The 23,435-nt window shown below is 39.9% G+C and overlaps 1 protein-coding gene and 1 long non-coding RNA gene across 6 annotated transcripts; one reads left to right on the top strand and one right to left on the bottom strand.

Annotated features, from left to right (window-relative positions):
* LOC146673014 (protein NLRC3-like) lies at positions 1-22,996 on the top strand. Its single transcript, XM_085401417.1, has 11 exons — positions 1-1,577; positions 11,788-11,925; positions 12,010-12,111; positions 13,529-13,645; positions 14,600-14,678; positions 15,518-15,743; positions 15,880-17,677; positions 18,058-18,231; positions 19,750-19,923; positions 21,320-21,366; positions 21,527-22,996. Exons 2-11 carry the CDS (start codon positions 11,837-11,839, stop codon positions 22,054-22,056), a joined length of 3,336 nt encoding a protein of 1,111 aa, XP_085257543.1. The 5' UTR covers positions 1-1,577; positions 11,788-11,836; the 3' UTR covers positions 22,057-22,996.
* Positions 2,845-20,477, bottom strand: LOC146673015 (uncharacterized). 5 transcript variants are annotated; one of them, XR_014910413.1, is made up of 5 exons: positions 20,379-20,477; positions 17,257-17,339; positions 17,079-17,174; positions 6,272-6,402; positions 2,845-3,221 (listed from the first exon to the last, which is right to left on the bottom strand). It is a non-coding gene; the product is annotated as an uncharacterized LOC146673015 (long non-coding RNA). The 5 variants fall into 5 exon arrangements; XR_014910415.1 differs by lacking the exons at positions 2,845-3,221; positions 6,272-6,402 and adding an exon at positions 16,854-16,991; XR_014910414.1 differs by lacking the exons at positions 2,845-3,221; positions 6,272-6,402 and adding an exon at positions 17,747-17,844 and having other exon boundaries at positions 17,035-17,174; positions 20,379-20,469.
* Positions 22,997-23,435: the final 439 nt, after the last annotated feature.

Here is a 23,435-nt window from a genome sequence, read left to right on the forward strand (position 1 = left end):
GAAACTCTTGTCTAAATTAGAGGCATTTTCACTATGTCCTTCGCTACAAGTGAAAAACCTGGGTGTTATTTTTGACTCTGAGCTTGGTTTTATCCCACATATTAAACATGTAACCAAAATTGGATTTTATCATCCAAAAAATATAGCCAGAGTCCGCCCTATTCTCTCTCGGGCCAACACGGAGATGCTGATGCATGCTTTTATTACCAGTCGTATTGATTACTGTAATGCCCTGCTCTCTGGTCTTCCTAAAAAGAATATTTCACCTTTACAACTCTTGCAAAACTCGGCAGCTCGTGTGCTGACGAAGACCAGAGGGCGGGCCCACATTACACCGGTTTTAGAAGCGCTGCACTGGCTCCCCGTGTGTTTCAGGATCGATTTTAAAGTTCTTTTATTGGTTTTTAAATGTGTTAATGGTCTTGGGCCTTCTTATCTCTCAGATCTGCTTTTACCATATGAACCCTCGCAGACCCTGAGGTCCTCTGGTACTGACCTTTTGATCGTTCCTAAAGTCAGGACACATACTCACGGAGAGGCAGCTTTTCAGTGGTATGGTCCTCGTCTGTGGAACAGCCTGCCGGAGGAGCTCAGGGCCGCAGAGAACGTACATGTTTTTAAGAACAGGCTCAAGACCCACCTTTTTAATTTAGCTTTCACCTAACGTTTATTTATTTTATGCTTATTTATTATATCTTGTTATTCTATTTACATTATTAATTTAGGTTTTACCTAATATTTATTGATTTTTTTCTTATTCTTTTTTTTTTTAACTTCTTACGCTATTTATATTTATATTTATATTGCATCCCATTCTTATTTATTTTATCTTTTTATCCTGTATATATTCTTATTGCATCATATGTCCAGTGTTTCCTAGGAGGGGGCTCTCTGCCTCCCTCCTGCTGTGTGCCCAGCCTGGAGGCTGCGGTCTGTGACCGGCTCCCGGTGCAGACAGCTCCCTGTGATAGTGTTTCCTCACCTGGCTCATGTGTGCCCAGTCCAATTTTACTCTTTAAGTGTGTGTACCATGCACTTTGTGCTACATTTTTGTATGAAAAGTGTTTTATGAATAAAGATTGATTGATTGATTGATTGATTGGAGCCTATCCCAGCTGTCTTAGGGCGAGAGGCGGGGTACACCCTGGACAGGTCGCCAATCTGTCGCAGGGCCAACACACAGGGACAGACAACCATTCGCACTCACATTCACTCGCGCATTCACACCTATGGGCAATTTGGATTAACCAATTAACCTATCCCCACAAGCTGTTGTGTATATAAGATTTTTAATTTTAATTTTATTCTTTCTTTCTTTTCTTTCCTGTTTACAATCTGTGCATATGGTTTAGAACAAGGTTTCATGTCTTCACATATCAACATTTGAACTTTACTTCTTCCCGAGCCAGTCTGAGCAGTCAAACTGCATAATTTTAAACCAGCACATGAAGGTGTGGCCCTCTCACACTCTTCAGGTAGAGTCCCTCCTCGTTCCAGGAAGCAGCTCACCTGTGTGTCTGTGATTAGTGTCCTGGTGTGGAGTGGAGCTTGTTGTTGTGTCTCCGTTTAAAGAAACTGTAAGTTTGCTTTGTTTCCTCCTTTAACAGTTTGTCTTTCGGAACTTTACTGTTTGTGTCTGCTCTGTGATGTTTGGACCAGATGTTCATCTCTTATTTCAGGAAATACTATGATCACTCTCGTGTTTGAAGAAAATTCCACATGATTATAGATTATTGATTGTGCAACTCTGCACTGAAATATTTGTTACTCTGATGAACAGTTTTAACTGATCTCCTGAGCCCCAATGCACCCAGTACCGGGGGCAAATGGGGTGAACTGCCATTTAACTCTCCACAACGTCAAGTCTTTTATGCAAATATTGACATGTGTGGTATCCACAGAAACCTCAGAATCTTAGCATAAAGCTCATAAAAACAATTTCTACAAGCGAAAACAAGCAACAATTAAAAGAGGAGTCATGCAATTGCGCAAAAGTTCTCTAAACACAAATGGAGCAACAAACTAACCCGCCCTCATGTAAACAGGTAAACAATGCCCGGTTAGCAAGCAGAGCTGTAATTTTCAACAGACTCAGATCAATATTCACTGAATGTTTAGAACCACTACCATCAAGAATTACCATTTTAAGACCAGTGACAGACATGTGACTGGATTACGCAGCATTGTAAATTTAGGGTCTAGTAAAATTTTCTTTTTGCAACTTCTGATTGGTTGAACTTAGGCTAACGCAGCATTCTTACCATGGTTATATTGGCTCATATGATCAAAAAGAGGTGTCAATCATGTAAATCAGCCAATAGAAGCTGAAGTTACAGCCCTCAAAGTTTAAAGCACCAGGATCTATTTAAACTGGCTAAAATGCAGGGCAAAATAGCTTGGATGTGATTGTGTGTGTAATTCTTTCAAAATATATATATTTTTAAAACCCAACATTTTTAGGAATGTAAATGAATTTAAATAAATTATGCTGTTTAATACCCAAGACATCTCAAGTCCAATTGGTGTCCAAAGTGTGCTAAAAATGGATAAAATAAACGATGCCTGGATATTTATTTAATAAAAGTGCTTTAATTTTTCACAGTTTCACTTCAGAAGCATAGATCTTTGCATATACGATGTTCTTGTGTTGATTACTGCTTTTCTAGACTTAAATGCGAACTAAATCCTACTTTCAAAGTTGGATAGTGTAGTGGTAAGACTAAACATCTTTGGAGAAGGAGTTGCAAGTTTGATTTCCACCCAGTATCCAGTATGGGTCCTGGCTAGACCACACACGATAACCCCCCCCCCCCCCCCCCCCCCCCAAAAAAAAAAAATGCCCTAGAGTGGCATGGTGAGCAGCATTTTACGTCTCTATCGTAGCTAAATGAGCCCTCATTCATTTGACCATATTTGATTCATGTCCTGGGATTCATCTACTCCCAGGTTAGATGACAGTGTGCAGGAATTGCATGACTTTGGGTAACTTGCATGAAACACAAAAAATGCTTTGAAGCAGTCATCAACAGACCTTAGACTTCTGCAAAAAGCAGAAACAAATCTACCTTCTAGTACCAGGTAAGATGGACATTTCCTTGGGGTTCCGTTGGTGCTGAATTCTGCTTCCTGATAAAAAGAAGCCTTTTCCTGACATTGCGTAGACACTCCTCCAGAAATTCATTTGCTGGCCTATGAGTTCTGCAAGGGCTGAACCCCACATCCTGTAATTTTTAAACAAATGAAAGAGGTCAGTAAAGTAAGATTTTCAGGGTTTTTATCGGTTTTCAGCGTTATTTTGTTATCGTTTTGATCGTTAACTCTGTTTTCCTGGGTCTTTTCACGTGTGTTATGTGTAGAGGCTAAGCCTACGCTTGAAGCCACTGAGGTGGTCGTTAACGGGGGTGACGCGATGTCACTGGTATGCAGGAATTAAGTTAACAGTCCAATAAATCCAGCAGTATGTATCTTGTCCTTTTTTGGTCTTTATTCTGTATCGACTTAGCATAACAGCGCAACGGTCACAAACTGTTTGCCTTCTTAATGACACACCTGACGCCGATTACGTGCGTCTACCTTAAATACCTTTACATTACATAATCAAAACAGAAAAAGGTGACCTCTAGTGACCACATAAGGTATTAACCCAAGAATGGCTCCTACATTATGAATAAATCTTCTTTTTTTTTGGTACCGGTACTAGTTTTATTTTGTTGTATTTATCCGCGACACATTAAAGGCCGGTCTGTCAAAATATTGTCGGGCATAAACCGGTCCGTGGCGCAAAAAAGGTTGGAGACCGCTGACTTAGATGACTGACATAATGTGTATACATCTTTTAAAATTATGGAAATTGAGGACATACAAACTGTATATTTATTTTTATAATCACAATGACATTCAGTATACTGATTGAAAAACTGACCAGCATTCAGGTTTAATTGAAGTGTAGATATTTACATATCCTGTACCATGGCAGTCCTTTAAACATAGACACTGATCTACTATTGATGATGCCAAAACTTTATTCTTGACTCTTATTGGCTTTATTCCTAAAGTTGGGCTGCAAGCAAAAACAGTTGAATCCAATAAAATTGGACAAACAAAAACTTTACTTTTCTATAGATTTCTTGTAAAATAAACAAATACAAAGACCAGAAGCTTTGAAAAAAAAATAAACCAAACATCTTTGACTGGCCCCGTTTGTTTACATCACCCCAGTGCACACACTTTAGGAGCTGCCAATGGAGTTATTTTACTTGGGCCAGCACAGCGCAATGTCCCTGACGTTCTGACCAAGAAGCCCAAATGTCTCACATACACACACACACACACACACACACACACACACACACACACACACACACACACACACACACACACACACCACCACCACTAACAACAACAAAAAAACCCCTTATAACCAGTGTTGGGTAAGTTACTTTAAAATAGTAACCTAGTTACATTACTAGTTACTTCTCTCAAAAGTAACTCAGTTACTTCAAGTTACTCGTTACTTTCAAAGTAACTAGTTACTAGGGAAAGTAACTTTGGTTTTACTCAGAATTCTCTTGTTAATGTGTTTCTTCCATAACTTTGCCAGTCTTCTAGCTTGCTTACTTGCCACAAGTGCACTGTGCCACCTACCAATAGAAAGGAAAAGATAAAGTGCATATTTCCACGAGAGAAATCCCACGTCTGGACCGTCATTGACTGCTGCCATGATTCTAGCCTACGTCACAGCGTCATGTGCGCCTTTTACATCCAACACAAAAACTGCAGTCGTGGTGCTTTCGATTGTACTCAGAACTCGGAAATTCTGCCTTCTGAATAGGAAGATGTTGGTAACACCAGACTGCAGATGAGCTGCATACAGGGCTGGACTGGGACAGAAAATTGGCCCGGGCATTTTGACTAGAGACTGGCCCACCATTATAGGAAAAATCATAAAGCCTTTGAATGAAAATAAACGCTGTTGTGACAGTGATGTACACTGTTCTGATGGTATATATGTATCAATCTATCAATCGTTTGTTGTAAGATTCAGATAATTATTTTTTAAAAGCGAGACATTTTAAATGAGAATAAGAAAGAAAAGTATTTCTTTGTGCCCCCCTCTCCCTGTTAATGCCCTACCTGCCCCCCTGGCAACACTTTGCTAGATCCGCACCTGCACAGTTACCAGCTGTCAGCTACTTAGAAAAGGATCCTGGTGTTATTTGTCTCTCAGAAGCAGTTCATAACTTCAACTCATTCATGTCACCTAAAAGGTAAACCTGTTTCTCTATCACAGCTCTGATGATTCAGTAAGGACATCTCCTGGTTTCATCTTCATGTTTCCCTCTCACCAGATAACCAAACCGACATCATGACCAGCAGCTTTTTTGCAGCTGTGGCTCCAGCAAACATCAGCTGATACTAGAAATTAATATTAAATAAATTCTAACAACAGCTGATCAAGCTTAAAACGTGCTGCTGTTGTTTAGCGCGACATCCGCTGGTTTCCTCTTTCGGCGCAAAGTGGGCGATAAACAAACAAGAGAGCCGATCAGCTGATCATTGATCAGTTTTCATGATTGAAGTAGAAACGGGAGAGGGAGGGGAGAGAATGAAAGAAGAAGAGGCAGCTGTGCAGCAAAGACACAGAATAACTCCAGCTTTGTGTCTTTTTCATTGTAGCTGAAGTCCGGGACAAACTGTTCCTTTTCACCTCAATAAGAAACGCGTAATATTTTCTCTGAATACCAGACGGGACGGTTGGCAACTCTAATAACTTATGAACAAAATAAAGTTCAACATCATTAACTTCATAGCACCCACCCAGCTGTATAGAAACTCCGTCATGCTAGCTAGCACGCAGTACGGAAAAAGTCAGCATAACGAAAATAAACTCCACCTAAGCTTGGTTTATATCTGACCCAGAGAGACTGCAGGTCATAACTTCTTACCTGAAGTTCAGTTCACACTTGGACCGGCGGCCGCCTCGGGTCTCTTTTCCTTCTGCGTCCCTTTTCCTTCATCCACCTGCTGGCCTCCACCACTTGCTAATGTTACTGAATCTGTGGAAGCTCCGCGATAGCCACCACACGAAGTAACGAGTAACGACCCTATCTAAATCCCAGTAACGATTAACGCGTTCCTGATTTTGGCATAATAACTAGTTACCGTGCTCGTTACCACAATAATAACGTAGTTACTGTAACGCGTTACTTAATAACGTGTTAGTCCCAACACTGCTTATAACTGATTCAGTTTATGTACAAGAAATACTCACTTTTCTCTATAGCGCTCCATTAAGTGTAAAATAAGTATCCAGATCCTCCATCTTTCATTTATGGATAAGTGCTGGTGTTCTTCAAGACTGGCAACCAAAGATATCCCCCTCAGGTGAACCTCATGGATGTTCTAAAGTTAAATAATTAAATTGAAAACATTTTTAATGTTAATTTTAGAATAATTGCACCTACTTGTGTTGGCTGCAGTTCCAGCCACACAGTGCTAATATCTACGAAACATCAGTGTTACAATAGAGGCTTAACCATAACTCTAAACTTACATTTTACTTTCTTTAAATATAAATTTAATTTACAGGCTAATAAAAAAACTGGTTTTGGTTTAGTATTAATATACTCATACAATCACATAATACTCTATCCTGAAATAAGTGCACACATTTTAGTTTACACTGTTATGTATGTATGATTTAATCTTTCTTTGTTTTCCGTGTTACTTCAGTGGCAGCTGCTCCCAGTCCCTTGGTCGATTAGCCAAGCGGTAGAAAATGGGTGGAGAAAGCCTATATGGAGACCTGCAAATTGGGTCATACGACAATTCTGGATCATGGGGGGAATGGAATTTGTTATGTTAGTTTTAGTTGGTTTTTGTGTGTTCTACACCTTTCTGTATTTTGTTTTTGTTTTTGTTGGCTGGTCAGCTAAATTTCCCTTTTTTTTTCATTTAGGTAGGTTAGTTTGTTTAAGTTGGTAGTATTGTTTCTTGCCAGCTTTTCTAGCAACAAAGAGGTCTGTCACTTTGAACTCTTTTTATGGGCTCAAGTTTTTGAATTCTCTATACAATTTTACAAAGATAGTTTTGGGGTAAAAAAACAACAACAAACAAACTTTTTTTGCACTGCCTGACATTCCTTCACTGCTCGGTCCATCACAATACTCAAAAGTTAGCAAGGATAGCATTTCTCATTTTTAATCAGTAATTGTTATTTACTAGCTAGTCTTAAATGACTGTTCAGTACAGAAATGAAGCCCAAAAATCATGTTTTACAGTCCTGTGGTCTCAGCCTCAGATGCTTATTAAATCACACAAAGCTCATGTAGAAACAAATGAACAAAATATGTTTTCCTTCATTTCTGTCAAACAAAGCTGTATGAAACATTTCCAGCTGTTAGTATCATGGTTGCTAGGCAACCTGGGCAGCACGATAGAGGCTAGACCGTCCCATTTCACAAGCCTATAAGCCTCGCACTTCCGGCCTTAGCGGTCTTTGAGTACGCGGCCCTTGAGGACCATTGAGGCTGCGTACTTTAAGGCTGCAGAACCTGAATTGGGATACAGCCATAGAGTAGCTAGCACTGCCTCCATCTGTGAAGATGGCCTAAAGTCACCAAGGTCTCAGAGTGAGGATTGAAGATGGTGGCTAAATATTGGGGGTGGCAGTATAAATACTCAACATGCTGTTGCCATCACTTTTTCATTAGTAAGAAGCAAGCTAAGTGCAGGGATGATTTAATCAGTTTGTTCTTAAGCAGCAGACATTCAGGTTTTCCTTGTCTTTATGTTGTGATGAACACTTTGACTCCTGCTGCCAGACTCTTAAGGTTTTATGTTTATTTTGTACTTTGTCTTCTTAATCAGTGGAATTTTCTTCTTTTACTGTTTGATGCTTTTAATCATTTTTAGTTGGTCAGTGTGTGGTTTATTGTGTTTCTTGCATAGCCTTCCATTGACGTCTTTGGATTTTTTATTAAACATTTTGAAATGTTTTCAGTCTCAATGAAGGCCCGCTTAAAATCATTTGAGTTAGTTGTGCTGGATTTGGTTGGACAATGCCAGCAATATTGCGTTAAATATGTTTATATCTGTCCCTCAATAACGAAAGAATGTGTAAAGTGCAGAAACAAACCCTAATACTTGTGTTTAATCTATTTCAAATTAAGTTTTCAAAGAAGAAAAAAGTTGTTAGGAGTTTTCTGCCCCTTTGTTAATTCTATTTCATGGATAAGACCAGATGCCCTCAGACTCTTGCACTCTCTGTCTATGCTAGGTAGGTAGTTCATTACTCTTCCAGTCTAATCTAGACTGTTCACCCTTTCCTTTTAAAATAGACTTCTTCATGAAACATATAAAAACACATATAAAAACAGAACAAATTGATTTGAATGAAGTTTGAATTACTTACATACTGTAACATCTCAGACATGAGGAAATGTTCAGTTAAACATTCCTTTGTTCACAAATGATGATTTAAGGCATCACAGAAAGTGATGGAGCAGAACAGGACGTCAGACTGTTATTTAATATGTTCAAAACAACTATGTGTGATTTGGATTAATATGTAAATCAAACAAACCACTGATCTGTGTTAATGTTTATACAGTCCTGTTAAATAACATAATGATGCTTTTCAATGCTCAGGTGTGCTTCAAACTAAAACTATGCTGCATGCAGTTACATTTTTTTTTAGTTTGATGATCTATAATCACATCCACATGATTATAGATTATTAAGTGACTGGAATCAAACAATTTGATGAACAAGTGATGTTTTATTAATTTATTTGTAAATCAAACTGTTTTGTCTTTTTATTTCTAAGAAGGAAATCTCTCTATTTGAAGTGATACAAAGCTGTATGCTGCCATTTCCTGTTGGTTGTTTTAAAATAAAATGACTAATGTTGGTTTGGTTTAGCTGCAGGGCAGATGTGACAAATGATGCTGCACAGTCTCAGTGTTCATGTGTCAGCCAGACAGTGTGAGAGAGAAAATGTGTTTTTTTTTCATCAGTGTACAACCAAACTGCTTCAAAATTTACATTCACAGTGAAGCTTGACACAAGCTCCTTGGAGTCAGAGATCTATAGAAGGGTGCTGCTCTTGTGGCGACCTGCAGCAGGTGTTTATTGGCGTTTTCTTTCTCTTTTTCTGTTTGTTTTTAACTTTGTTTTAACTCTGTTCTTAACCGTGGTTTTAACTTTTTGCCGAGATAGAGATCTTTTACACCTTTAGTTTTTATTGTTGTTGGCGATATTCACCTGGAGTCATTCACTCTCACTGACAATCACTTATACACGCGAGGAACTACTTGGATTACGGTGGTCCTGTTTGTCTATGTACGACTCTTCTAATGCTCGGACAGATGTGATTCTTGGTGAGGATTTATTTGCCCGGTCAAAGACTAATTTTGGAAAGCCCCGCCGCTTGAGAAAACGCGGGAAAAAAGGCAGCGTGCGTCAGGGTGTAAGAAAACTTCGGAGGAAGAATCGTGTTCCTCTGCCTTCTATGATTCTGGCCAATGTCCAATCTCTTAGGAACAAAATGGATGAATTGCAAGGAAATGTGCTTCATCTACGGGAAAACAGGGAGGCTTGTCTAATGGCGCTTACCGAGACATGGCTGACCGATATGGACAGTGACACTTCACTGCGAATCAGCGGCTTTGGGACCCCTGTCAGATTGGATCGAAACTGTGGAGTAACACGCAAATCTCACGGAGGAGGGGTTTGTTTGTATATCAACCAGGGCTGGTGTAATAATTTTACTGTGCGGGAGCGGTTGTGTCTTCCTGACATCGAGCTCCTTTCAGTATCTGTCAGGCCTTTTTACTTACCGAGGGAGTTCCCTCAAATCTTTGTCACTGTTGTTTACATTCATCCTAAGGCTGACGTTAAAGTTGCTGCCGATGCCATTTTTAAAGTGGTACACAATCTGCAGACTCTCTCACCGGATGCTCCTAATTTTATTCTTGGTGATTTTAACAATTGTAACCTTAAGAAATCACTGAACAATTTCTTTCAATATGTCACTTGTCCTACAAGGCATAACAAAATGCTGGATTTGTGTTATGGACCAATTAAGGGGGCATAGAAGTCTGTGGCCGGACCTGCGCTAGGTTCTTCGGATCACAATGTTATTCACCTCCTCCCTGCTTACAGATCTGTGATTAGGAGGGAGAAGGCCTGTGTGAAGCGGACTAATGTCTGGACAAAAGACAGTTGTGTTGCCCTTCAGGGGTGTTTTGATTGCACTGACTGGTCCTTGTTTCAAGAGAGCACTTCTGATTTGGATGCACTCACTGATGTGGTGTGTAGCTACATCTCTTTTTGCAAAGATTCTGTGGTTCCAGTCAGAGAATTTAAGATTTTCCCTGATAACAAACCGTGGCTCTCTAAAGATATTAAGGATCTGATTCTTAAAAGGAACATTGCTTTTAACGAGGGAGACGTTCCCACTATGAGAATATTGAGGAAAGAGGTGAGGGCTGCAATAAAGATCGCCAAGATGAGGTACAGAAATAAGATTGAGGCAGAACTCAGCAGTAACAACCTCAAAAGAGCTTGGCTTGGTATGAAAACAATGGCAGGGCTACAGATGAAAGGTAAAAGTAGCATTACCTTAGAGGGGTTTACCTCTGACAAACATCTGGCAGACAGTCTTAACAGTTTTTACCTTCGTTTTGAGAACTTTGACTGTTCTAGGCAGACCAGCACACTGAGGGAAAGGACTATCACTCCCCAATCTATTTGTATTGATGAGAGGGGGGTAGCTAATCTTTTTAGATACACCAAAAGCAGGAGTCCTGGACCTGACAACATCTGTGGACAGGTACTGAGAACTTGTGCTGATCAGCTGAGTGGGATTTTTCACTATATCTTCTCACTTTCTTTAGAGCTACAGACAGTACCTAAGATTTGGAAACATGCGATCATTGTTCCTGTTGCTAAGGGCAGTTCTCCTAAGGCACTGAATGATTTTAGGCCTGTGGCTCTGACTTCTTTAGTGATGAAGACATTTGAGAAGATAATTAAGAAGGAGATTTTAATGCAGGTTGAACACCATCTTGACCCCTTCCAGTTTGCTTATAGAGCAGGGAGAGGTGTGGAGGACGCTGCTGTCACACTCCTGCATCTCTTGTATAAGCTTCTTGAGGCCCCCCACACCCATGCAAGATTATTATTTGCTGACTTTTCATCTGCATTTAATACAATTCAACCCCTCTTACTTGCTGACAGGCTTTACAATCATTTCAAGCTTGACACTAGTCTGGTCGGCTGGGTGACAGATTTTCTGACTAATAGGTCACAATGTGTGAGGGTGAATCGTGTCTTTTCTGATGTGCTCTCCTCCTCTACTGGATCACCCCAGGGTTGCTGCCTCTCCCCCCTTCTGTTCATTCTGTACACAAATGAGTGTCGCAGCAATCTCACAAACAGACACATCCTGAAGTTTGCTGACGACACAGTAATCGTCAGTCTTCTAGTGGGGGACGAGTCAGGCCATGGACAGGTTGTAGATGATTTTGTGAATTGGTGTGATGAGTCCTTCCTCTCACTTAATGTGTCAAAAACTAAAGACATGATTATAGATTTTAGGAAGTCCTCTTATAGCTCATCACCCACTATCATTAAAACTGCCGATGTTGGGATTGTTGAGAGTTATAAATATCTAGGTGTGGTACTTGACCATAAACTGTGTTTTGAATCTCATGTTGATGCCACTACTAAAAAAGTTCAACAAAGAGAGAATGTATGGATGAATAATTTGTGTTTCCTCCGCAGGTGAAGGTAGAAAGTGTGTGTGTGTGTGAGCTGATGTGATTTCAGCAGCATGGATCAGTGTGAGGACAGAGAGGAGGGAGTCCCTCCCTCTAAAAGCACTCTGTGTGGGGAACATGAGAGCCAGACCAAAGCTCAGAGGTGAGATGACCATCTCTAACTGTCCATGACTCTTCTCCATGTCACAGCTCAGCACTCACATCACTGCTCCATCATTATTCACAGGGACCAGCCTGGACCTCCACCCAGCTCTGTGTCCTTACAGAGTGATGGGTCTAAACATTTCATCATTGAATTTAAATCCCAGCATCTGTCTGCTGCAGAGAGGTGAGCTGTTAGTAACATGAACTCTTTTATATAACTGCTTGATGTTGCTGGATATAAACTGCAGTGCAAACACATCATTCCCTCAATCCCATTTAAACTGTATGTTAAAGAGCAACAGGACGTAGGTGCTCTTGCAGTTTTCCCCATTGCTTGTCTTGAATCTGGCTGATGGGGTTCAGACCTATGCAGAATCGCAGTGGGGACAGACCGTCTCTTTCGTAAATTCCCATTTGCTGGTGTTTTGCCCCTCAGGTATTTCTGCCAATTACTTTCTGTATGTATTATTGTAAGGTCTACCTTACAATATAAAGTGCCTTGAGGCGACTGTTGTTGTGATTTGGCACTGTACAACTAAAATTGAAATTGAATTGAAATTTCTTTCTCCCCCTCGTGTATTGAGCCATGTTTCGTTTCATCTTAGCCGCTGCGACACTTGGTTCAAGCCCAACAAGCTTCACCGAAGCTTCCATGGTGTGCTGAGGCAGGTCATTGGTCAATAGTTGTGATTGGTCCCTTCTGGGTATCCTTGGCGATTGGAACTGTCCAGCCTTCATTTAGCCACTCTGCGTGGCTCTCGTTAATTAGCATCAGGTTTGTTTGTGCAGCTCATGGAGTTTAGTCAGCTTCAACCAGTAGGTGTGAATCATGTCAGGACCTGGTGCTGTCCAACTCTTCATACTGGATACTTTTTCATGGATTTCCGCCACTTTAATGGTCAATGGATCTTGTTCAGGAAAGTTGCTGTGTTTTGCTCTTAGATCCACTAGCAGCTGACCTTTTTTGTTATGGGTTGCATCCTTCTCTGATATGCTCATCCAGTATCATTCTGTCTCTAGCCTGAGTGGTGGAGCTATTTGCTAGAATTATATGCGCATTCCAATATTCCGTAATCTCATCCTTTGTTATTCCAGTAGCCCACTTCCCATCAGTATTTCATGGTTCCTCAAGATGTGATGCAGATAGATATCAGAGCAGATGTCCATAGCATGTGATCATCCCAAATTTTATGCAACAAAACATCTTTTTACAAAGCACATACAAGCAGTTTACAACATAAACGCACAAAGCTAACTCAGTTTTTCACCAAAGTACTAGTCCTGATATCTATCAGCATGTCTGTAGAGGAAACGCTTATTTCTTAAATCCAGCTTCACAGACAGTGTTAGGGCTCCATGGTCTAAATTGGCCTTTATGTATGCAATGTTTCATGCCCAGTTTAATGCTGACATTTAGAAATATTCAAGTGTTGCAGAAGAATATGAACAAAATGGAAAACTAACGACAGGAAGAGAATGGCTGGATAATTTGGTTTGTTTGGTTTTTTGTTTTTTACATTTATTTATAGATTTTATTAAACTATTTGGATTTTTAAATCAAGGAAATAAACTTAAAGTATTTTTTTCTTTTTTCCTATCAGGATCAATCTGATATCTGATCCCCATGAACCTGGCACCAGCTGTGTGTCCTTCAAGAGTGACCAATCAAAGCATTATATTGAAACATTTAAATCAGGCCTCTGTCCTCCTGCAGAGAGGTAATGTGTGTCTAAATGTTGTTGTGACTCAGTGTTTATGAATAAATCCTCCACCATGATCAATGTCAACTCAGCTCTTTTTCACACACATTTCTATTTTCATATGTGAAGCAGTGTGTGTTGGAGTGTTTCCACAAACACAGCAGTTAGAGTTTAAAGAATGCATGTGGGAGGAGGCGTTTCTTTAGCGAAGAAAAAAATGTAGTTGTTGTAGTCCTCTATCATCCAGTTTCATTCTCATTGAGACGGGATTTACAGTTCTCTCACAAATGGCATCAAAGCAAAACCTCCTCCATCCAAGCCTCACATAAAGAACAATGTTAAAACGGCTGAAATTTCAAAAGTGGAGGGTATCTTTACACTGTCACCACATAAGTATAACAAATTCTACAAAGATGAAAATTTTATAGTTTGTATTACTTTTGTATTACTCTGGATGTTGGTCCTGAGTTTTATTCCACCACCTAGCCAGGGTCTTTCTATGTGGAGTTTACATGTTCTCCCCATGTTTGGGTGAGTTCAGTTAGTGGTGTTAGGTAAATTGGTCAATCTAAATTGCCCATAGGTCTGAATGTGAATGGTTGTCTGTGAATGGTGTTAGCCCAGCAACAAATTGGCGACCTGTCGAGGGTGCAGCCTGCCTCTATGGTAGCTGGAAAAGGCTACAGTCCCACATGACCCCTAAGCAGAAGAAAATGGATGGATGGATGGATAATCTGGACATTTGTACAGATGGCTCTCTATTTAAAACCCAGCAGTTCTTTGCCCCAACAATATAGATTCTGATATCTTGTGAGAACTGCCCTAGCATTAGCATAGACACACTTTAGAAATTATTGCTTTTTTGTTACTATTATTATTATTATTATTATTATTATTTTTATGTCAAGGACCAGCATCTTGACTAATTGGTTATGTTTATTATTATTCTTGATCTTCATGATGCCTCCACAGAGTGGACCAGGAGAGCTCAGAGCTTCCCAGTGGTCAGGCTGCCCAGCAGCATCAAACACAGCTGGACTCCATATTTATGGTCTGTACATATACAACAACTATTTTTGTTGGATGAGGAGGCAGGGGTATTTGACAGACCTCTGCCTCCTCTAAACTGCATGACATAATTATATTTCATGCAAATACATGTCAAATGCTGGCTCTGTTTGTAGGGCCCAGTAAACTATTAGCTAAAAATTAGCTTCTTTCTAGCTAATTAGTAAGAATTATAGAAAAAATATTTCTTGGTGTTTCATGAAATGTCTTCATCAAGTTTTTAAAAGAAGTCAAGGTTTGGATTTCATTAGGACTCTGGATATTACACATAATTGAATTGCTTTCTATGAATTTAGCCTTTACTGTGAACAATTGGTTGTAAAACAGAGGTTGCAAAAATGTTCAACCCAGTGGTTGCATCAGGGTGTAATTAACATGTGGCAGAGGTGAGATGTCACATAACCTTGACATTAGCTGAATATCATATCTTTCATTTAAGAGCTCATATTTCCTTATTATATCAACCAATTCACTCGCAAACTGCAGGTTTACTTTTGGTTCCTAAGGTTTCTAACAGTAGAATGAGATGAATAATTCTGAAGATCCTCTCCTGTTAAATCAGAGACCAGTTTGGTTTCAATAGAAAGACACCTGTCTTTTAAGGCTTCCAACTTTCATTTGTCCTTGTAGTTACGGTCAGTGGTGAGCTTAAGCTGAGAAACTTCTGATGATGCTTCTCTTTTCTAAGCTTCTCTCTGCACTCTCATTTATACAAATACTTCGTTTCTCTGTTCCACCTCTTGTCACTTGCATTTTGCTCTGTTGTCTCTCAGTATCTATGGCCCACCTGCCCACCCTCATTCATGAAGTATTCCATTGCAGGTCTTGGAAGACAAAATGATCACTTTTGTAAAAGAAGAACTTAAAAAGATACAGAAGGTTCTGAATCCAGATTACGCAGAATGCTCACAGAGTCAAACGGAGAATAACCAGGCATTCAAGGGTGAGGAAGAATGCCATAAGGACAGTAGAGAATCATTAGTAAACATCATACTGAACTTCCTGAGGAGAATGAAGCAGGAGGAGTTGGCTGATGAAGTGCAGAGCAGTAAGAGGATTTCTCAAATGATTTAAGCTGCTAGATAAACTGGGGTTCTAGTATTGATTCAATAAATACACATATATATTCAAAATATGTGCATATAATAATTCCTATTGATATTTTTGTCTATTGACTCATTTAGGAACTTTAATTAGGAACGCTGAGTGGACTAAGCATCAACTTAAATCTACTTTGAAGGAGAAGTTCCAGTGTGTGTTTGAGGGGATCGCTAAAGCAGGAAACCCAACCCTTCTGAATCAGATCTACACAGAGCTCTACATCACAGAGGGAGGGACTGCAGAGGTTAATAATGAACATGAGGTCAGACAGATTGAAACAGCATCTAAGAAGCTAGACAATCTGGAGTCTACAATCAGACATGAAGACATATTTAAAGGCTCACATGAAAAAGATGAACCAATCAGAACAGTGCTGACAAAGGGAGTGGCTGGCATTGGGAAAACAGTTTTAACACAGAAATACTCCCTCGACTGGGCTGAAGACAAAGCCAACCAGGACGTCCAGTTCATATTTCCATTCACCTTCAGAGAGCTGAATGTGCTGAAAGAGGAAAAGTTCAGCTTGGTGGAACTTGTTCATCACTTCTTTAAAGAAACCAAAGAAGCAGGAATCTGCAGCTTTGAAGACTTCCAGGTTGTGTTCATCTTTGATGGTCTGGATGAGTGTCGACTTCCTCTGGACTTCCACCAAACTACAATCCTAACTGACCCTAGAAAGTCCACCTCAGTGGATGCGCTGCTGATAAATCTCATCAGGGGGAAACTGCTTCCCTCTGCTCGCCTCTGGATAACCACACGACCTGCAGCGGCCAATCAGATCCCTCCTGGATGTTTTGACATGGTGACAGAGGTCAGAGGATTCACTGACCCACAGAAGGAGGAGTACTTCAAGAAGAGATTTAGGGATAAAAAGCAAGCCCACAGAATCCTCTCCCACATCAAGACATCACGAAGCCTCCACATCATGTGCCACATCCCAGTCTTCTGCTGGATCACTGCTACAGTTCTGGAGGATGTGCTGAAAACCAGAGAGGGAGGACAGCTGCCAACGACCCTGACTGAGATGTACATCCACTTCCTGGTGGTTCAGGCCAAAGTGAAGAAGGTCAAGTATGATGGAGGAGCTGAGACAGATCCACACTGGAGTCCAGAGAGCAGGAAGATGATTGAGTCTCTGGGAAAACTGGCTTTTGATCAGCTGCAGAAAGGAAACCTGATCTTCTATGAATCAGACCTGACAGAGTGTGGCATCGATATCAGAGCAGCCTCAGTGTACTCAGGAGTGTTCACACAGATCTTTAAAGAGGAGAGAGGACTGTACCAGGACAAGGTGTTCTGCTTCATCCATCTGAGTGTTCAGGAGTTTCTGGCTGCTCTCCATGTCCATCTGACCTTCAGCAGCTCTGGACTCAATCTGCTGGAAGAACAAAAAAGTTCCCAGAAATTTAAAACAATAGATCCTACATTCTTCTACCAGAGTGCTTTGAACAAAACCTTACAGAGTCGAAATGGACACCTGGACTTGTTCCTCCGCTTCCTCCTTGGTCTTTCACTGCAGACCAATCAGGTTCTCCTACAAGGTCTGCTGACACAGACAAGAAGTAGCTCATTGACCAATCCCGAAACAGTTCAGTACATCAAGAAGAAGCTCAGTGAGAATCTGTCTGCAGAGAAAAGCATCAATCTGTTCCACTGTCTCAATGAACTGAATGATCTTTCTCTAGTGGAAGAGATCCAACAGTACACAAGTTCAGGAAGTCTGTCCACAAATGAACTGTCTCCTGCTCAGTGGTCAGCTCTTGCCTTCATCTTACTGTCATCAGAAAAAGATCTGGAAGTGTTTGACCTGAAGAATTACTCAGCTTCAGAGGAGGCTTTTCTGAGGCTGCTGCCAGTGGTCAAAAACTCAAATACAGCACTGTAAGTAAATTTGTGCTCATCCCTTCATTTTCAAAATACTTAACGGAGAATCCATCCATTTTCTCCTACTTATCGGGTCAGGAGGTGTAGAGTGGGTGGAAGTGCTGGAGCCTATCCAATCACCCTTAACGGTGGGAGTCAGGGTATACCTTGGGCTTTTCACCAATCTAATGCAGGATTAACAAAGAGAAACAGACAAGTATTCATACTCAATTACTGAATTAATCTTAAAGTAAAGTTGATTCTGTTCATATGGACGTAATAGTCTCACTGGGAGGGACGTTTTGTCATTCAAGTGACATCTTCAGTCTCAGATGACAACAATAGGTTTTAGGTAAACCATAGTGGATTTTTTTGTCAGAAATGTTATTGTGTTTCAGACTTGGTGGCTGTAACCTCTCAGAGAGAAGCTGTGAAGCTCTGACCTCTGTTCTCAGCTCACAGTCCTCTAATCTGAGAGAGCTGGATCTGAGTAACAACAACTTGCACGACTCAGGAGTGAAGATGCTCTCTACAGGACTGCAGAGTCTGTGTTGTACACTGGAAACTCTCAGGTAAGCAAACTTTTCCACTTTAATTCAAAAAGTCAGAATTTCTGGATAATTATTATATACAGCTGAACTTTAGAAAAATGTAAAATTACATTTTGACATTTTACATGCATGATGAGATTCTTATTTGCTATCTAAAAATGTTTGATGTGCAAATTCTGTTTTAGATTTGTTTGTAAAAATTACTTAGGCAATGATCATTCAGAGATTGAGGGCCATTTGTGTTCAAAGCATTTTAGTTTCCTTTTATTGTTATGAACCTTAAAGTCAGGGCTGAGATAGGACTGTAGAAAAATAGGAGAAAGCAACATTTGGCATTTAACTAGATTGCCAAAAGAAAAAGTATATTGTATATACATCCACAGAGATGCTGAGACACATTTGTCAGTGATTTTTCCTGAGGTCACCTGGTATTTTGGGCTCTAAAACACAAGTAGAGTCTTGATTAGTGATCCAGCCAAAAGAGTTAACTTGTCAAACAGTAATTCTGCAAATGTACTACTTATAAAGTTAGGGAGACTAAAAAACTTGGATGAGTGACATCGACTGAAAATGCTATGTCCAGATACAAAAATCAACAAGACTGTGTCTACAAATTATGGAACAACTGAAGTTGGGAAGACTTTTTTTTTTTTTAATTCTAGTGAAAAAATTTCCAAGAATCTGCATAAATCTCAGGTGGCACTGTCCTGATGTGGTTGTGGACCCATGCAGTAATTTTCAAGAAGAAATCAAGTCTGTTGTTAATACAGTGCCAACTCAGACCCAAAGATAACAAGCATCCAGTATTAAATTAGTTTAGTCTGTTTACCCTGCGCACAGACAATCTGAAGGAATCATTTGCTGAAAACCTGGACTGGAGTAGAAAGTTTACTAGAAAATGTGAGTGCATCTTAATGGACAATCTCTACTACGGCCAACACTAAAAACCAATCAACAGATCTACACCATATCAACAGTGATCCTTGAAATTTTTGGCTACAAGACAAACATCCACAAGGAGAATTACCCTCCATGAAGGGGTATAGAGGCCAAGATGAACCATAAAGGAAAGTTTGTCAACTATCAGAACTGCAGCAAAGACATCCCTGAAATACAAAGCAATAAGGCCTTACCTGATGATTAGCTAACTGCCTAAAGAAGCATATCAGAGAATATACATACAGAATATATGTGTAGGTGTTCCTAATATTAGGCCAGATTGATCTATGAACTGCACTCATTAGTTAAAGGCATCTGTATTGTTATTGGTATGATTTTTAGAAAAAAACAAGCCCTTTGTTTCCTTGATATCAATTTGATACAGAAATGTACAGTTATGCACGAACTACATATAGTTCCTAGAGTTTTCAAAAGTAGATGTGGATTATTAAAAAAAAAAAAAGAGAGAGAGACAACAAATATTATAGTTGTAGTTGTCTCACTATAAATAAAGAAAAAGACAACTGAAGAAAATGAGAAAAAAAATGAAGTACATAAGAGAGCTGTCTATTGATGAATTGTTGTTTGGTGTATTTTCAGTCTGTCAGGCTGTCTGATCACAGAGGAAGGCTGTACTTCTCTGGCTTTAGCTCTGAGTTCCAATCCCTCTCATCTGAAAGAGCTAGATCTGAGCTACAATCAACCTGGAGACTCAGGAATAAAACTGCTGTCGGCAGGATTGATGGATCCATCCTGGGGACTAGACACTCTCAGGTATGAGGAGAATGTCTAATAGAAGAGGAGGAGCTGGGAACATTTCTTTCCATTTTTCCTATGCTCACAAAAGAAACATTAGTCCATTTTGTCAAGAAAATTGAGAGATACTTACAAATTGGGACACCAAGAACTTGCCCAGGAACAATAATTTTAACTGGCTATAGCTCTATGCTGCCCTCACTAAAGTTTGTTGCAGGCAATGTAATTTCAGCTATACAGCTAGCTTAACATTCTTTATTCCCAGCACTTCATCCTCCAAGAAACAGGCTGCTTGTTGTGTTTGGAAGGATTTAATGATGAAAATAAATTCTCTAATATTGCTCCAATGAAAGATACATGACCACAAATTAAACATCTGCTGAAAAAAATACAAGCATCTACCTGCCTCCATGTGATTTAACTCAAAATAGTGTCAAAACTTACTAATACACATTAAATGTATAGGAACTTACGGATGAAGCCGATATTGTGGACTTTAACAGCAGGATTGCAGAGATTGCCATCAGATTACAAATGTTTTTACTGTAGCAGCTAAAGAGCACACTACTTCCTGTAGACCACTTCCTCTACAAAAAAGACATTCTGCTTAGTTACCACTAGGTGGTAGTAACACTTCTTAAATAACTATAATATGTCTGTTCCATGACACTCCCTGCCTGGCATATTAACCCTTTAAGGCCGGTCATAAATTGTCCAAAATGTCTTAGCATACTGAAGCATAAAGTGCTAATTTTGGCGATACCAAGAGCTTGAGCCCAATCCTGAAATACAACCTCACACAAATTCCCTAATGCTTCCATCTTTATTTTAAGCTTCTTCTTTTTTTTCCTGGACTTTTTGAACATTCTATAAAGATACCACATTTACAATGATACTAGGTTTTTCAACTATTCTAACATGCATGCTTCCCTTAGGTACTTTATTTTAAACACCTGTGGCAATGAATGTTATTGGAACACCTGAATTCGATGATTTAGATGGGTGAATTCCATGGGTTTATACTGAATATAAAGTATGGAGTATTATGTTGAGAAACTGATATTATAAGATAACTCTGTAATGTGATCTACGAAAATATGAATCAGTTGATTTTAAAGGAACCTCTCTCACAGAGCTCTGCAAAAGTTTCCCGGAAGGACCAGTAAGTCCCACATTTATCTAAAAAGTGATGCTCATGCGCAATGTAGATTATTCCTTGCTGACTGAAGGAGTAACTTTCTGTAGGTAATCAGTAAAGTGAGACAAAGGATTATGATGTATGTATGATGTAAAAATGTTGTACTGTTCCTTTTGTTAGTGTGTAATAGTATGTGTATGAGAGCCATGTAATAGCCATGTGTGCATGCTAAGACTGTGCTGGTCTGACACCCCCCCCCCCCCCTCCTCCTTTCAGGGTGGAGCCTGCTGGAGTCCAATGGCTGACACCAGGTCTGAGGAAGTGTAAGTGTGTTTTTAATGGGATTCATGAAAACAAAGCAGCACACATTCAACCATCTTCATCATTCACATCTCTGATGTCAGGAGTCATCATCAAAGTGTCGATCAATGAACAGATGATGGATCAATAACTGCAGCTGGATTGTGTTTGTTCTCTCATCAGATTCCTGCAAACTCACAATCGACACAGACACAGTTCACACAAAGCTCCAACTGTCTGACAACAACAGGAAGATGACACATGTGGAGGAGGTTCAATCATATCCTGATCATCCAGACAGATTTGATCGACTTACTCAGCTGCTGTGTAGAAATGGTCTGACTGGTCGCTGTTACTGGGAGGTCGAGTGGAAAGGAACGGTTCTCATATCAGTCACTTACAGAAGAGTCAGAAGGAAAGGAAACAGTAAAGCGTGTATCTTTGGATGGAATGATCAGTCCTGGTGTCTGTACTGCACTAATGATGGTCCTGATTCTGTCAGGCACAACAACAAAGGAATATCCATCAACTCCTCCTCCTCTGTCTCTAACAGAGTAGCAGTGTATGTGGACTGTCCTGCTGGCACTCTGTCCTTCTACAGAGTCTCCTCTGACACTCTGATCCATCTGCACACCCTGAAAACCACATTCACTGAAACTCTTTATCCTGGATTTAACCTCTGGTTTCCTGGTGCCTCAGTGAGTCTGTGCTGAATTGAATGTAAAGAGTGTCCTCCTGTTAGATAAACACTCTGACTGTACATGTCTCTCTTTCACTCAGAAACACGTTTTCAGATTCATGGATTCAATCAGTTGATGTTTTAAACTGTTCTTGTAAACTTCTTCCTCTTCAGTCCTTTAAAGATGGAAGCTCCCGTTATTCCAGGCTCCACATGCTGTTTTTTCTGTCTTTTTCCACTCAAAGCTTCACAGTGAGTATCAGTACGTTGTGTTTCTCTGAAGCTCAGTTCACAACCAGCTCCTCTGCATTTTCAACAAGTCTGAGCTCATTAAAATGAATCCAAAGGTTTGATTTCTCTTTCTTAATGGGATTTTTCCAAACTCTTGTTGGGATGGAATTATTTGAAGTGCCGCAATTCCATGATTTGAATTAACTAAAATGCCATATAACTGTATAGTGTAGTATTAAGTAGACACGGCCCTGGGAAATAAAGGCATTAGACTACGTGTCCTTGGGGGTTAGAATGCTGTAGACTCTTGCCCACGCTTGCCTGGGAAAAGCAGATAACAGGGGACCATCTTCTAGTGGAAAGTTACTGAAACACTGTTGTTTAGGCTAGAATGAGAGAGCTGGTAATATAACCGTTAGGGGCACACCACCCTTTTGAGATCCGCGGCAATGTGTCATGGAGGATGCATCTTCCTTCTAGAAGTAATTGTGTAAGAGAATAAAATGTGAAATGGTCTACTGAGTAGTGTTTTGTCTTCCATCGGATGCCTATGAGGAATCAAAAAGTGTTGAAGTGTTGATATTTAACACTCTCCACGTGCTCTTACTGTTTCACTCATCATTGGAAGCTCATTATTTGAAAATGTTTCAGCCAGCTGAAAATATTGGATTGTACTGAGGGATCATAATGCATGTGGCTTATCTAATAAATATTAAAGGCTACATTACCATTTAAAACTGAACACTTGGGAGTGTTTCCTGAAAACCCTCTCTTGTCTGATCATTTCCTGATAACATTTCAATTTACAATAATTGACACAGCAGCGGGGAGTAGACTCCATCACGGTAGATGTTGGGTCTGCGCTTGCAGGTGTTAAATTATAATATTATTTTATGCCATGTTAGACCCCTAATTAAAGATTGTGAATTATTATGTAGTCTTAGTTGGCATTATTCTCCTGAATTAGAAGAAGCTGATAACTATTGCATTAGTTAAACTGATTTGCATTACATTAGACTGCTGATTTATTGTGGATGAATGATATTGTTTTATGATGTTATAAGAAATACTGGTTGCAGAAAGTCATCGCCTTATTTGTCTGATTAGAAGAGAACGGAACATGCTGGAGTTTTCTGCCCCATCTCAGCAGGAGCAGATAAACGGGGAGCCAAGTTCGTAGCT

This window comes from Rhamphochromis longiceps, linkage group LG3, assembly GCF_057381845.1.
Source record: "Rhamphochromis longiceps isolate RC_006_pf linkage group LG3, R_longiceps_female_GT1.1, whole genome shotgun sequence".
Taxonomy (NCBI): Eukaryota; Metazoa; Chordata; class Actinopteri; order Cichliformes; family Cichlidae; genus Rhamphochromis; species Rhamphochromis longiceps.

Excerpts from the sequence above, each read along its gene's own strand:
- LOC146673014 (XM_085401417.1), top strand. The coding sequence starts at position 11,837 with ATGGATCAGTGTGAGGACAGAGAGGAGGGAGTCCCTCCCTCTAAAAGC. Across the intron at positions 12,112-13,528 it reads CATCTGTCTGCTGCAGAGAG|GATCAATCTGATATCTGATC; the intron begins GTGAGCTGTTAG and ends TTTTCCTATCAG. Across the intron at positions 13,646-14,599 it reads CTCTGTCCTCCTGCAGAGAG|AGTGGACCAGGAGAGCTCAG; the intron begins GTAATGTGTGTC and ends ATGCCTCCACAG.